At 38.4% G+C, this 16,660-nt stretch overlaps 1 protein-coding gene across 3 annotated transcripts in view; it reads right to left on the bottom strand.

The window, feature by feature from the left end:
* SLC4A4 (solute carrier family 4 member 4) overlaps positions 1–16,660 on the bottom strand; it is a 463,215-nt gene that overhangs the window by 35,495 nt on the left and 411,060 nt on the right. For all 3 annotated transcript variants that reach the window (XM_060187836.1, XM_007523541.3, XM_060187837.1), the window contains 2 exons: positions 16,181–16,294; positions 13,145–13,306 (listed from right to left, as the gene is read on the bottom strand). In XM_060187836.1, the coding sequence (XP_060043819.1) occupies positions 13,145–13,306; positions 16,181–16,294 (276 nt within the window). The remainder of the gene's footprint in view (positions 1–13,144; positions 13,307–16,180; positions 16,295–16,660) is intronic.

Genomic DNA, 16,660 nt, shown 5'->3' with positions numbered 1-16,660 from the left:
TCCAACAACGAATGGCGTCAACAAGGGCAATAATAATAGCCACAACGAGGCTACAACAACAAGGTCAACAAAGGGGGGAAAAGTGGCCTCCAGGAGCAGTGGATTCGTGGTGCAGGCACTGAGCCCAGCAATAACCCTGGAGGGAAAAAAAAAAAAAAAAAAAAAAGCTTGGGTATGCTGAGCACAGTAAAAAAATCCTTGAAAGGTTTTACGTTGAGGAGTGGCAAGATCTATTCATGTTTTAACCATGGGTTAGGAATAGACTCAATTTCTTTTTTTTCTTCAATATTTTTTTATTATTGTTGTAGTTATTATTGTTGTTGTTACTGATGTCATTGTTGTTGGATAGGAGAGAAATGGAGAGAGGAGGGGAAGAAAGAGAGGGGGAGAGAAAGACAGACACCTGCAGACCTGCTTCACCGCTTGTAAAGCGACTCCTCTGCAGGTGGGGAGCCGGGGCTCAAACCGGGATCCTTATGCCAGTCCTTACGTGTTGTGCAACCTGTGCTCAGCCCGCTGCGCTACCACCCAATTTCCTCAGGCTGAGCTTCTTTAAGGATGGTAACATCAGTCAGGATATTGCTGCCACAATCTGTTCAAGAGCTAGTGATGATCAGAACCTGAGTGGTACGAGTGAAATGTTGAGAAGTGGTTGGATTCTGATTATATCTTACCTTAAGGAAGAGCCTGCAGGATTTGCTGACTCCTGCCTGTACATGTGTGTCATGACCTTAACTGTAGGCCAGTCAAGATCCAGCCTCTGCACATATCTCTAACCTCATCTTGTACCCCTCCCCTGCTATGATCCTATGCCACTTTCAGACACATGCAGTTCTTCAAGTACATCTCACAAACTCATCCCCTTTTTGTCTGTGTCCATATGACATCCTCTACATGGGGTAAGATTTGTAAGTTTGACTGGGCTGGTTGGCTAAAAAGGTTCTTTCACTCACCCACTCACTCATTCACTCATATGACTCTCACATCTAGCACCTTGATGTTATTTATTTATATGTTTGTTTGTTTATTTTATCTTACTTGAGATCTCACATATAACATGACATCTCACCTTTCAGGCCAGATCATGAATGGTTTATAGTTAAGGTCACGACACACATCTACAGGAAAGAGCAAATCCTGTGTTTAGCTAACACAGTTTTCTCATTAATACAATTCAGGGATTCTATTTAACAAATTTAGGACTGATAAAATACAGAATTAAAAATTTTTTCTTCCCACATAGAAAAATCTTGGAAAGTCAAGGCATATTATTCTCTGTCTCTCTTAACCAAAACACTGTTCAGCTCTGGTTTATGGTGGTGTGGGGGATTGAACCTGGGACCTGGGAGCCTCAAGCATGAGAGTCTGTTTGCATAACCACTATGCTATCTCCCCATGCCTATATTTTATCTCTTAAAACTGAAGTTGAGAGGGCCAGGCAGTAGCGCAGCGGGTTAAGTGCATATGGTGCAAAGTGCAAGGACTGGTGTAAGGATCCTGGTTCAAGACCCTGGCTCCCCACCTGCAGGGGAGTCGCTTCATAGGTGGAGAAGAAGGTCTGCAGGTGTCTATCTTTCTCTCCCCTTCTCTGTCTTCCCCTCCTCTCTCAATTTCTCTCTGTCCTATCCAACAACGACAACAATAACAGTAACAACACCACCGATAAACAACAAGGGCAACAAAAGGGAAAAAATGGCCTCCAGGAACAGTGGATTCGAAGTGCAGGCATCCAGCCCCAGCAATAACCCTGGAGGCAAAAAAAAAAAAAAAACAACCCAAAAACTGAAGTTGAATGTATAAAATAGTAAGCCTTCCTGGTGTTTGAAATTGCTTATTTAAAATCATTCCTTCAATGACAGTAGTTACAAAACAAGTGTCAGTCCTTTGAAACAAATCTAATGATACTAGTAGATCTATCATCACAAATCAAAGGCTTTTCACTCTGAAAATTAATTTGTTTATGTTTTACTAGGAAAGGAGGCTGTGGAATGTGAAAAATAAGAGACTCTTCCTAAAAATTTAAAGGGCCGTGGTTGCTATGAAACTGACTGAAAAGAGAACTTGAAACAGCGAGAGAGATGGAAGCACTATAATATTAAAAGCAGCTAGTTTTGGGGTGGCATTTGCTTTGGCTGGGTGTCAAGTGGCTCTAGTTGGCTGATTGCTCTGTTTGGGATGGTTTCCACCTTTCCGCTCTGCTGAACAGCTCTGCACTGATGTAGGAACACTAAGACACTTGCCTTTCTTTGTCCATCACTGTGGTTAGCTATGTCATATATTATCCCTGCTGAGTGCTCCAAAGCAAAGCAAAGCAGACACAGAAAGGTTATGACTACTCCGAGGGCATCCTCTTAATTATTGGAAGATGCTGTGAGAGAATTTAAGTTTTTGACAACAAAATCAAGGGGCTACTTCTCACAAGGAAAAACATTTTTTAATTATATTTATTTATTTGATAGAAACAGCCAGAAATCTAGACGGAAGGGGAGATAGAGAATGAGAGAGACAGAGACCTGCAGCCCTAGTTCACCACTCATGAAGCTTCCCGCCTACAAGTGAAACCAGGGGCCTGTGCCCAGGACCCTGTGCACTGTAGTGTGTGCACTTAACCAGATGCAGCACCACCTGGCCCCAGGGAAAATATTTTAAAGAGTTATTGATAAGATATGTGTGTGTGTGTGTGTGTGTGAGAGAGAGAGAGAGAGAGAGAAGTATATAGAAATATATTCAGTGGTTGTAGCAACCAATTTTCTAAACTGTCCTATGATTTAAAAAAAAAACCTTAACTGAGTGTTTTCTTGTTAATTCCAAAATCCCTACCTGACCCTGCTTTATTTGTCATTATATTCCTATCATAAACTTAGACCCAATCCTTTAATTTCAGGTCTAGACTATTCTAATCGTTAGTCTCTCATACAACATTCAAAAGCAGTAATTTATTTAGTTTTACTTTTTTTTCTTTTATTATTTTTATTTATTTTATTTATTTATTCCCTTTTGTTGCCCTTGTTGTTTTTTTATTGTTGTAGTTATTATTGTTGTTGTTGTTGTTGAATAGGACAGAGAGAAATGGAGAGAGGAGGGGAAGACAGGAGGAGAGAAAGATAGACACCTGCAGACCTGCTTCACCGCCTGTGAAGCGACTCCCCTGCAGGTGGGGAGCCAGGGTTCGAACCGGGATCCTTATGCTGGTCCTTGTGCTTTGTGCCACCTGCGCTTAACCCGCTGCGCTACAGCCCGACTCCCTTAGTTTTTCTTAATTTATAACTTCTAATTATTTATTTATTGAGGTAATGTTGGTTTCCAATATTATACATGATTCAGAAGTACAATTTCATACCCTTCAAAATATCAGTTACCAGCAGCAACAGATGCTGGAGAGGTTGTGGGGACAAAGGAACCCTCCTGCACTGCTGGTGGGAATGTAAATTGGTCCAACCTCTGTGGAGAATAGTCTGGAGAACTTTCACAAGGCTAGAAATGGACCTCTCATATGATCCAGTAATTTCGCTTCTAGGGATATATCCTAATAACTCCAGAACATCCAACCAAAAAGATCTGTGTATACCTATTTTCACCACAATTAGTAATAGCTAGAACCTGGAAGCAACCCAGGTATCCAATAACAGATGAATGGCTGAGAAAGCTGTGGTATATTTACACAATGGAACACTATGCAACTATTAAGAACAATGAACCCACCTTCTCTGACCCATCTTGGATGGAGCTTAAAGGAATTATGTTAAGTGAGATAAGCCAGAAAGACAAAGATGAGTATGGGATGATCGCACTCATAAACAGAAGTTGAGAAAGAAGAACAGAAAGGGAAATTCAAAGCAGAATCTGACTGAGTTTGGAGTAGGGCACCACAAGTAAAAAAAATCTCTGGGTGGAGGATGAGAGTTGATGTTCAGCTTCATGGGATGGGGGTTGAGGGGAGGGACACAGACCTTTGGTGGTAGGAATGGTGTTAATATACAATCTTATTAACTTACAGTATCACAAATAACTAATTAAATGAAAGGGGAAAACTGGTTTGAATGTCTCAAACTTAAAAAAAATAAAATAAAATAAGAAGTCCCTTTAGTAGTTCTAGTAATGCCAGTTTAGTGGTAATTAATTTCTGTTTGTCTGAAGAACTGTTTATGATTTCTTCAAATTGTTCTTGGCTGGGGTCTTCACAAGTCAACATTTTGAGTATCTCAGCTATTCCTTTTTGGTCTTAAGACTGTCCGTTGTTGAACAGTTGAAAGTGTTATTATGTGGGTTCCCTGATATATGACATTTATCTTTTCTTCTGATGTTTTTAGCATTTTCTGTCTTTGACATTTGCCTTCTTGTGTGTTTCGTGCATCTTTTGGGATTTAACTTATTGTGCTTCCTTAGCCTTAGTGTCTATCTTCTTCCTCATTGTGGAGACATTCCTGGCTACTATTTCTTCAGATAAGAAATATGTCTCTTTCTCATTCTCTTCTCCTAAAATACAATGACACGGATGTTCTTTTTCTTGACATTGTCCCGTAACTCTCTTATCTTTACTTGATTTCATTATTTTTCCCTCTCTTTGATGATTTCCTTTTTCTTAATCTTGTGCTGACTGGCCTCTTATTTGGATTTTGGCTTTGTGCTCTTGAGCTACTCTGCAATGTTGTTTAGCTCAGTCACTGTTCTTTTTCATTCTAATATTTCTGTCAGGACTTTTCTCACTCTATCATACTCTCTCTGTGTTGAGGTTTTCTTTCACTGACTTTCTCATTTCAGTGAGCATTCCTGGGAAAGTTACTTTGAAGATTTTAGCAAGTTTACATAGCTCTGTACTATTTGGAGTTTTCTTCTGTTTTTTGTTTGGATTTATCAGTGACAGTGATTTCCTGTTTCCTCATTCTGTTTGCTGATCCCTGAGGACTTGTGCTAGGGGTCCATGCTTCAGTGAACCTGGTGAAAGGGAGTTCAAGGTGATGAGTGTCCAGTAGTAGTAGTTTGATCTGAAAGGAGGCTGGAGTCTTAATCCCAAGTGGTAAAAGAGTGCACAATTTGAATCTGGTAGGCAGAAGGGTTTGGCAGGTGGTGGGTCAGCAAGAGAGCATAGCAGAGGACAGCACCCCCTTGCTGGATAGCTCTGAGACATCTCCAAGGTGCTTGCTGACTGTAGGGGCTTGGTGTGGGCCAGGTCAGTTTGTTTACCTGGAGTCAGCACTCCTGATAACTGTTTCTCAGTCCCTATTTAAATTAACTACTTAAATACTATTGACTGTAAACCCCATCAATTTGATGTGATCTGGGGCCCACATTCAGTTTAGGGGACTATGTGACCTCTGCATTCCTGTAGATCTGAGCTCACATTCTGTTGTCCTGAGTAGAAACTTTCCAAGATGCCCCAGTATCAGCCCATCTTCCTCAGGTGTAGCATAGAGTATGTTGTCCAGTCTCCCTTTGGAGGATGGAACATTCTCTACCATTGTTGATCCAAGTTGAGGGGAAGGTCCTATGGGGGTCCACAAAGGGGTTTATTTTGTTGTTCCTGATAGAAATGACTGATAACACCTGCATATCAGATTTCAGGCTCAGGCAAAAAAAAAAAAAAAAAAAAAGCAAAACCCACTAGTATAGCTGCAGGCCCTTTGAAATATAACTAAAATATGCCTACTAGCTATCTACAAAAAGAGGACCCCCCCCCAACACCTCATCTACACTAATCCAGCCTATAGGTCCATGATTGTTCAACAATTTGTTTGGCTTTGTATGTTAACTCTCTTTTTATCCACCAGATTCCCAGATGCTAGCAGGATGCGACCAGACTTCCCTGGACAGACAACCCCACTAATGTGTCCTGGAGCTCCACTTCTCCAGAACCTTTCCCCACTAGGGAAAGAGAGAGACAGGTTGGGAGTATGGATCGACTTGTTAATGCCCATAGGCAGTAGGGAAGCAATTACAGAAGCCACCTTCCACCTTCTACATCCCCCAATGACCTTGGGTCCATACTCCCAGAGGGTTAAAGAATAAGAAAGCTATCAGGGGAGGGGATGGGATACAGAGTTCTGGTGGTGGGAATTGTGTGGAGTTGTACCCCTCTTATCCTATGGTTTAGTCAATGTTTCCCTTTTATAAATTAAAAAATTTAAAAGAAAAAAAATAACTACTTAGTAGTTTTGGATGAAGCTCTCCTCTGGAAACTTGTCTCCAGGGCCCATTACTATGGATATAATATAATAGGATAGAATATGGTATCTACCAAGGTTACTCTCAGCAAGTTTCAGAGATCATCAGAAATGATTTGACATTTACGACCACTGTTTATAATTTTTGGCTTCCCACTCCAATATTGAAACTATAGGATAATGGAATCTGAGTGCCATGGGCCTCTATGAGTCATATTCCCCCACTCCTGCCCCTATAAAGTTCCTCACTGTAGAGTTATCTTCCTGACTGCAGCTGTTGTCACATGGTGGGGTATTTTCCCTATAGAGTCTTTGTCTTCTTACTGCCTGGATGCTTTCCTTATGTGTCTTCTTTGTGGAAGCTTCTTCATCTGGCTCATGTGTGTGAAGACTGTTGCATGTTATGTCATAGCTTTTCTTTGATTGTGGGAGTCAATAAACACAGGTTCTTCCTATTTCAAGTAATAGGTAAAAGACAATTTTTATGGGGTCACATGGTGGGGCAGCAGGTTGAGCACACATGTTATAAATGCACAAGGACCTAGGTCCAAGAACCCGGTCCTCACCTAATGGGGAAAGCTTCACAAGGGGTGAAGCAGTGCTATAAGTATCTCTCTGTTGTACACGCTCTCACTCTCCTCTTCCCCTCTCAATTTCTCTCTGCCTCTAGCCAACAAATAAATAAATAAACAAATAAATAAATTGTTGCAGGGATCACTTGGGCTTGATGCCTACATAACTCCACCACTCCTGGAAGCCATGTATCTTTTCTCTAGTTAGAGGGTGAAGGTATCTCTCTCCCTCTCTCTCTCTCTCTCTCTCTCTCTCTCTCTCTCTCTCTATATATATATATATATATATATATATATATATATATATATGGTAAAGATCTCTCTCTGTATATATACAGAGAGAGAGAGAGAGGAACCACTACACCATCTGTAAAACCCCATGTGGTACCCCAGGGCTTAAACCCAGGCCTCTGCATATGACAACAGGTGCATTCTACTGGGTAGGCCACCTGCCAACGCGCTCATGCAGTAATTTTTGAAAATGTTCTTGCTTGTCAATTTTACATTTCTAAATATTTCTACCTTAACCCTGTAGACGGTTGCCCTTTAAAAAGTGCCCACGAGCTTGCCATAGGATTTTAAATTAAATTTACAATGGTTCTCTGTGACTCAGTGAGTGGAGAACAATGTGTTATGGACATGAGAACCTGGGTTCAATGTTATGTAGCACATATGACAGCATGGAGCTCTGGTCTCCTCATTTGTTAAATAAACACATCTTCAAACATTAATTGTTGCCAGGAGACAGCTCAAACAGTAAAGCACATTTCACCATACCCAAGGACCTGGTTTGAGCCCCTTGGTGACGACATGAATGTATATGTCTGGGGCCGGCTTTCTTTTTTTTAATATTTATTTATTTATTCCCTTTTGTTGCCTTTGTTGTTTCATTGTTGTAGTTATTGTTGTTGTTATTGATGTTGTTGTTGGATAGGACAGAGAGAAATGGAGAGAGAAGGGGAAGACAGAGGGGGGAGAGAAAGACAGACACCTGCAGACCTGTTTCACCACCTGTGAAGTGACACCCCCCCCCCCCGCAGGTGGGGAGCCGGGTGCTCAAACAGGGATCCCTACTCTGGTCTTTGCGCTTTGTGCCACCTGCACTTAACCCGCTGTGCTACCACCCAACTCCCTGGGGCCTGCTTTCTAAGCAGTGATGATGTGCTGTGTTGTCTCTCCTTATCTTTCCCTCTCTGTCTCTAATCTTTTATCTAAATGGGGAAAAAAAAAAGACCATCAGGAGCAGTGGAACAGTGGAGCTGTAGAGTCTTAGCACTAATTCTGGTAGCAAAAATAGAGAAAAGAAAAAAAATCAAAATAAAATGATTATCTCTACATACTTGTTAATGCTCGGGTCAGAAAAATTATGTTTCTTCTCCAATCTGGCAGTTTCTTCTGCTAGTTCTCATCTCAATCATTGTTCATTGATTACACTTATCAAAATCCTTCCATACTTTTACACCCTCTAACAACTTAGCAGTGCAACTATTACTTCTAATATAATTTTTATTGCTTTTATTTTTGCTCTAAGTGTATTTGCAGCACTTGTGACACTGGTCACATGATGTTTAATATGGTAACTACACTGTGTGTTTATCTTATTTCCTTTAATGGGCCTTATGTTAAAATTTTAAAAAAATTCTGTTTATTTCAGTGAAAGACAGACAGAAAAATAGGTAGAGAGAGAGAGAGAGAGAGAGAGAGAGAGAGGATAGAGACACTCCAAGATCCAGTCTAGAGTACTGCTTAGCTCTGGCATATGGTGGTGCTGGGGATTGAATTTGGGATCACAGAGCCTCAAGCATGAACTTCTTCTACATAACTATTATGCTATCCCTCTAGTCTCATATTTTATTTATTTTTATTTTATTGGATAGAGACTGATAGATATCATGAGGGAAAGGGGAGATAGGAAGAGAGAAGGCGTGACACCTGCAGACCTGCTTCACTGCTTGTGAAGTGAACCCCCTTCAGGTGGGGAGCCAGAGGCTTGAACCTGGATCTCTGCACCGGTCTTTGCACTTCGCACCATGTGCGCTTACCCCGCTGCACTACCATCCAACCCCCAGATCATAACTTCTTAAAGGAAAGAACTATTTTTTCTTACTATTTTCATAGAGGTGTTAATGGTTTACAGCATAGTCTTTTACACAAAGCTACAACCTCTAATCTTTCCTTGATAGGTATCTAAGAGACACAATGGGACCCCACTATCCCTTTATCTCGCCTGTTTGCCTATGTTTTATTCTTTCTGCCAGATCTCTTATGACCCATCAGAATGTTTTCCATATGGGAGGCTCAATAAATACTCATTGAAGAATTTTGTTTTCTTGAGTAACATGCTTCAGAGGGTTTGCTCTAAAAAGGCTGATGATTGGGGGGTCAGGCGATAGTGCAGTGGGTTAAGCGCACATGGTGCAAAGTGCAAGGACCAGCTTAAAGATCCCGATTTGAGCCCCCAGCTTCCCACCTGCAGGGGGTCGCTTCACAGGCGGTGAAACAGGTATGCAGATGTCTTTCTCTCTTCCTCTCTGTCTTCCCCTCCTTCCTCAATTTCTCTCTGTCCTATCCAACAACAATGACAGCAATGACAACAATCACAAGGATAAACAACAAGGGCAACAAAAAGGAAAATAAAAAAAAAGGCTGATGATTGCAGAACTTGCTAATGTGTCTTCCTTTTTTTTTTTTCTTTTCTTTTTTTTTAATTGAGGATATTAAGGGTTTAAATACAGTTCTTGATACATGGGTAAAATTTCTCAATTTTCTGCAAAACACTCTCACTCCCATGCTATGTCCTCTTCAACCATAATTCTTACAGTGAGTACTTGTATAATTTCATGTGAAAGAATAGAAGTCTGGAAAAACATAAACATTTCATTTACTATTTTTTAGACCTTTTTGACTCTGACCTTAAATAAGGTAGTGCATTTTTATTACCAACTTATACAAGCTTATAATCTTTCACAAATACACAAGTGAAAAATCCCACAAAAAATGTTTAGACTCCACAATAGGTTGCCTTCCAGTAGTTTCCTATTTTATCATTTTCAAAAGACATCAGTGCTAGAATGATTCTCCAGATTAGTTTTATATACCATTGATGAACTGTAACTCTCAGATTAGAACACCAGCCTACTGGAATAGACATTCTTTTCCAACACACATGGAAATTTATATGGGATCAGGCAACATGCTAAGTCATTAGATAAATTTAATACTGTTTCGTACTAACCAGGTTTATTCATTACACTGGAAGCAAATTAGGATAATTTCAATTTAAAATTCCATATGATTGGTGATTTTAAAAAATCTAAAAAAAAAGCATACTAAAGGTTGCATGAGTAAAAACACAGAACTGATTAAAAATTCTGTAAAAATTTGATGTTACATCTTATATAATAGAAATGAATAAAATCTGGTTATTAATGAGATAAACATCCACCAGGAAATTACAAAAAGAGTTTTAAAAACAGAGAGCAGGAAATCATAAACAACAGAAAGTGATCAAACAGAATACAAAGATAAGGTACAGAAAATCAAATATTGTTTCTTTGATAAAAGACTAACAAAATTAATGTTGAAGGAAGGTAAAACCACAAATCAATAACACTAGAAATGTAAAAGAACAGGAACAGATGCAGACTAGAAAAAAATTATATCAGCAAATTTGAAAATGAGAAGTAGAAACATTTAGATAAGCATTTTACTAACATAAGACTATGCATTCGAAATATTTTTTAACCATTAAGATTTGAGGGGGGGGAGCCAGGCGGTAGCGCAGCGGGTTAAGCGCAGGTGGCGCCAAACTCAAGGACTGGCAAGAGGATCCAGGTTTGAGCCCCTGGCTCCCCACCTACAGGGGAGTCGCTTCACAGGCGGTGAAGCAGGTCTGCAGGTGTCTGTCTTTCTCTCCTCTTCTCTGTCTTCCCCTCCTCTCTCCATTTCTCTCTGTCCTATCCACCAACAATGACATCGATAATAACTACAACAATAAAACAACAAGGGCAACAAAAGGGGAATAAATAAATAAATAAAGTAAAATAAAAAGATTTGAGGGGGCTGACAGCTCACTAGGTAGCAAACATGCCTTGTCATGTGTTAATCCACATTGAAATGCCTGCACTATGTGGACAGTCTATGGCACTAGGGGAACTGTCAGTGCTTCCATCTTTTTTTCTCTCTCTGTTTCTGTGTCTTAATGAAACAAAAAGTTTTGGGAGTCACAGAGATACCACTGCAATGATGTATGGGACTTGCATGTAAGAGGTTTCAGGGTCAGACACCAGCACCATAACCAGAGTTGAGTAATAATCTGGTCAAAAGATAAAGAATAAATAAAATACTATTACATGTCGATATTTTGTCTTACAAGTTCCACACAGAAGTCACCCAACACACAAAGTTTAACAAGCATGCCTGCGCATTAAAAAAAAAAAAATGCTGGCATGCCACATATAATAAAGAGATTGCTGTATGCTATTTTAGGAAACAGGATGATAATAGAAAAGTAAAATAAGGTAAGAATATCATTTTATAATAATATTACATTCTTGATAGTAAAATTAATCAGGAATACTATAAGAAAGGGAAAATATAGATGACATCACTCAAAGATGTAAAAATTCAGTATGAATGTCTTATATCTAACATACTTCATTATATATTAAATAATAGATGCACAAGGTGTTTTACACATAGAATTATATATATAAAATATTAAATAAATATAAACAACACCTTACATGAATTCATATTGTGCTCTTATATAGTTTATATATGATGTCCTATTTAAATGTTATACTTAATATAACACTTTGTTGTATATTATATGTAAGTTTAGAGAATGTGATGTGAAGTAAAAATATAATACATAATAATTATATAATTATTATATAATATGGCATATAAATTAATTTGTTTATGGTAGCAGACCAAATTTTATGTTTATATTAACAAACCAAGTCTAACTATAGATAAAAAAAGGAACTGAATTCTGATTGGATCAAGATTGTGAGGTTAACTCGACAATAGAAAATCTACTAGTATAACTCACCGAATCTACAGAGTGAAGAAGAAAAACCCTATTTTTATCTCAATAGCTGCAGAAAAAGCATCTGAATAAATTTAACAACTATGCACAATAAATTTGTTGCTGTGGTAAAATATAGGTAACATAAAACTTATCATTTAACTACTTTAAAGCACAAAGTTCTTTGTTATTATTCATAGGTATTAAAAATGTATACAGAAAAAAGATTTTTTGAAGAATTACTTGAATGAGTCAGCTTAGTAAAAGTGTCAGATGTAAGATAAATCAATATACCATAATAAAATGTTTCTGTATACTACTGGAATAGTCTTTTTTGTTGTTGCTGGCACCAAGGCCTCACACATGCTCAATTCCTTCACTTACAGGCAATTTTTTTTTAATTCATTTTATTTCTGGTAGAGAGGGAAAGAGACTCCACTGATAGTGTCTCCTCTTTCCATGGTTCAAACCCCAAGCTTTACACATGGTATAGCAGCGACTGGGTGAGTTATCCCCCAAACCCAACTGATAGCCTTTGGGAACAAATATGGGTTGATTAAAAACAGTAGTTGCAGGGCAGGGCAGTAGCACACTGGGTCAAGAGCATGTAGTACAAAACACAAGGACCAGCACAAACCAAAAAGGATCCCAGTTCAAACCTCCCCTCACCCACCCCGCTTCCCACGTGTAGGCGGGTCGCTTCATGAAGAGTGAAGCAGATCTGCAGGTTATTATCTTTCTCTCTCCCTCTCTATCATTTTCTCTCTGTCCCTTCTCAATTTCTCTCTGTCCTATTCAATAAAAGGAAAAAATGGCTGCCAGGAGCAGTGGATTTGTAGTGTTGGCACGGAGTCCCAGAGACAACTCTGGGGCCAAAAAAAAAAAAAAAAAGCAGTTGCTCAGTATATATTAATTAAATGTCTGACAGCCAATGTTTTCCTTAAGAACAATTACCACGTTAAAATAAAATATAAGATAAACTGTATATGTTTCTAAAGGAAACATTATTTCCCGAGACTTTCTTTTTTCCAGATTTAAATGAAGAATTCCTAAAATAGCATAGTAAGGAGAAATGTTATCACAAGTTGACCAATGGCTGCCGAATTTAAGAAAACATTAGCTGTAAGTGTCCCCCCAAATAGTCTTGGCTTTGAATCAATTAGTATTAGCAAGTATTACAAAGCAGGATGTGGCCAGGGAGGCGCCACAAGGCAGAGCACAGGACTTGGAGCCATGAAGTCCAGTTTGATGTCTATCATCACTAATGCTAAAGCAGAACAGCGCTTTGGTCTCTCTCTCATGAAACAGGTAGGCACATCCTTTAAAAAAAAAAAAAAACTAAGTAGAAGGCAAGAATAACCACTAGTATGACTGTTTACCTTGAGTTTATGTTCTTTCCTATTCACAATCACAGCTGTGATTTGCTGGTCCATGAAGATCAGAATGGTGACCAACAACGCAGGGATAGCAGCAGCAAGGTACACCCACCAGGGGTTGCCTCCAAATGGTGGGATAAACCAACCCCGGTTTGGACTTGTCGGCTTGAAGAGCAGAAATTACAACAAACAAACAAAAAAAAACATTTTTCAGGATAGTCGAATGTACTACTTGGTGAAAAATCAATCAACTGAGGAAGACTCTCACATTTTATAGAGTCAACATAATGAAAATAGTTTTTGTAGAGTGGAACACAAGTTTTCTCTGGGAGGTTATTTTTTAAGGCAGTTTGTTTTTTTTTAATGAAGACTAAGAATATAGATGGACAGGAAAGAAATAAATGCCAGTTTGCACACTTGGGATAATCTAAGTACTCAAGATGAAAGAAAGTGATTTAAGTTTAAGTGGCAGCCATGAGAAAAACTGAAAGGCAAAGAGGCAGGCAAGAAATTACCAAATCATGGCTCAGATGGTGGCGAACCTGGTTAAGTGCACATATTACAATGCACAAGGACCCAAGTTCGAGCCCCCAGTCCCCACCTGGAAGGGAAAGCTTCATAAGTGGTGAAGCAGTGATGTAGGTGTCTCTCTGTCTCTCTTCTTCTTTATCTCCCCCTTCCCTCTTGATTTCTGTCTCTATCCAATAAATAAATAAAGATTAAAAAATTTAAAAAAAGAAATTACCAAACCACCATGAATTTTGTTCATGTATGTTAGCAAGTACACAAAAGTTGTTTCATCACTGCCAGATCATGATAGTTTGGGGAGAGCTCAGGAGTACAGCATTTGACTGCAGATCATGACAGTGTTAAAACAATGTACAAAAAGCTACACATCCCAGAGGGATAAAGGATAGGAAAGCTTTCAAGGGAGGGGATGGGATACAGAGCTCTTGTGGTGGGAACTGTGTGGAATTGTACCCCTCCTATCCTATGGTCTTATTGATATTTTCATTTTTTAATACAATTTTTTAAAAAAGAAAAAAAAATGGCCGCCATGAATAGTGGATTTGTAGTGCTGGCATTTGTAGTGCTGGCAACGAATCTTGGCAATAATTCTGGTGTTAAAAATAAAATGTTGGGAGTCGGGCTGTAGCGCAGTGGGTTAAGCGCAGGTGGTGCAAAGCAAAAGGACCGGCATAAGGATCCCGGTTCGAACCCCGGCTCCCGCAGGGGAGTTGCTTCACAGGCGGTGAAGCAGGTCTGCAGGTGTCTATCTTTCTCTCCTCCTCTCTGTCTTGCCCTCCTCTCTCCATTTCTCTCTGTCCTATCCAACAACAACAATAATAACCACAACAATAAAAAAACAACAAGGGCAACAAAAGGGAATAAATAAATAAAATAAAAAAAAATAAAAATAAAATGTTAAATGATTTTTAAAAAAGCTACACATATGCTGTGTATTATAACTGAACTTCTTTAAACATTGCTTTTCTTGTTTTACATATGAAAAACTACCCAGAATTGTCTATTAAATCCTCAAAAATATAGCAGAAAGTAGAAAAATATGGTATGTTTCCAGTTTTCAATCTACCCTCTGTCTTCAAGTCATACATCTCCACTACAGAAAAATATATTTCCATGTCCTCTTTTCTAACTTGAAAAATTAAGATTTCTTGGGGGCTGGGCAGTGGTGCACTTAGGTTTAGTGCACATAGTAAGAAGCACAAGGACTCATTCAAGGATCCTGGTTCCAGCCTCTGGCTCCCCATCTGCAGATAGGTTGCTTCACAAGCGGTGAAGCAGGTCTTCAGTTTCTATATTTCTCTTTCCCTCTTTTTTTTACCCCTCTCCTCTCAATTTCCCTCTGCCTTATCCAATTTAAAAAAAAAAAAAAAGGCCACCAGGAGCGGTGCATTTGTAATGCAGGTACCAAGCCCCAGCGATAACCCTGGATGCAAAAATGAATAATTAAAAAAGAAAGTAAAGTAAAACAGAAAAAATTATAATTTCTCCACATTTCCTGTCTGCTGAGAGAGCATCACTCCTGATGGTATTTCTGCCTTTTATCTCAACTTGTTCATAACTCCACCACTGTATCTATCCACACTTTACTCCCTTCAGAAAGCTGTGAGTTTGTAAGGAAGGAACTTTGTCTTGTTCAAAAATGCATTTGAGATCCCCAGTATGGGATCTGGCTCAGAGAAAGCATTCAATAAATATTAAACTAAATTAATAATTGAATGATTGATAACTAATCTTTTCTCATGGATGTGTGATGGGAGAGATAATGGAAAAAGGCATTATGTTTGCTATAACATAGAGCTCCCTTCCTCATTAAGCAGTTATTAATCTAAAATGACGGTTAGTTGAATTTTCTTAGTAAGTATGATTTCTGTGAGGGAGAGAAGACTGTTTTATAAGACAAATGAAAAACACAACAGAAAATTAGATATGAATATTTTAGATTGACTGCAAGATAAATTTTATGTGTTAGGGCTACACATTACTAATACACCAAAAGGTTAATAAAGCTTCCATCACCTTTGTAGTGATTAAAATGTACATTAAATTAAAAGTGCATGTATATGTATGACAGGTTGTTTGATAGGAGGAAAACAGCATTAAATTATATCTGTAATGTTGGGTCTATTAATTTTATGAGCTTCAATCTCAACTATATAAAATCAGGGTAATATTTCCACTGCATTTGGAATTATTATACAAATCATGGTGATAATTGTATGAAGGCATTTTGGATATTTTAAGATACACTAAAGCTATAGAACAGGGTTGTAATATTTATAAGGCATTTTTTCACTAAACTCAATATAATTAAATCTTCCATTAAAGTAACTGAAGAAATAGACAAATATAGGTAACTATACATGAAATCAGCATAGAAAGCTGTTGTTTCTGAAATGAAAAATATGAATAATTATACAAAACTAACTCAAAGAAAGTTACGATAAATCAGAATAGGGGAGAAATTAAAGGTAAGAAGTCCCATGTATGCATAAAAGAAAGAAGGTTACCTACCTTGAACTCACTTGGCACAATTAATTTTGGAGTATCCACACCTACCAGGGCATCTAGTATACAAAAGATGAGAATGGACAAGATAATGGCAAAATCACTGATCAGTTTTCTTGCCTAGAAGAAAAAAAACAGAATACATTTAGCACTGCAATATACAATATTCTTGTGTTTGAGTGGCATGAAGAATTTTACATATGCTAACAGTTTATAGTGGCAGCTTCATCAACAAACTGATGGATGATTCATAATGAAGGGTCATTATTTTAAAAATAACTTTTGCATCCTTTTCTTACCTGTCTAGAAATAATGTAATCTCAAAGATTTCGTCAGGCTGTGTGTGCGTGTGTGTGTGTGTGTGTGTCTGTGTAGAGCTAGGAAATCAAAAATAATATGTACCTGAAATACTAAGCAAACACTCCCCCTGTGTATAGTACAAAGGAGACTTGGATAAAGGTAACTATGGTAAAAAAAAAAAATTAC

This window comes from Erinaceus europaeus, chromosome 3 (genome assembly GCF_950295315.1).
Source record: "Erinaceus europaeus chromosome 3, mEriEur2.1, whole genome shotgun sequence".
Lineage (NCBI taxonomy): Eukaryota > Metazoa > Chordata > Mammalia > Eulipotyphla > Erinaceidae > Erinaceus > Erinaceus europaeus.
Note: the sequence above shows the minus strand (reverse complement) of the source record. Positions and strands in the feature narration are given on the sequence as shown.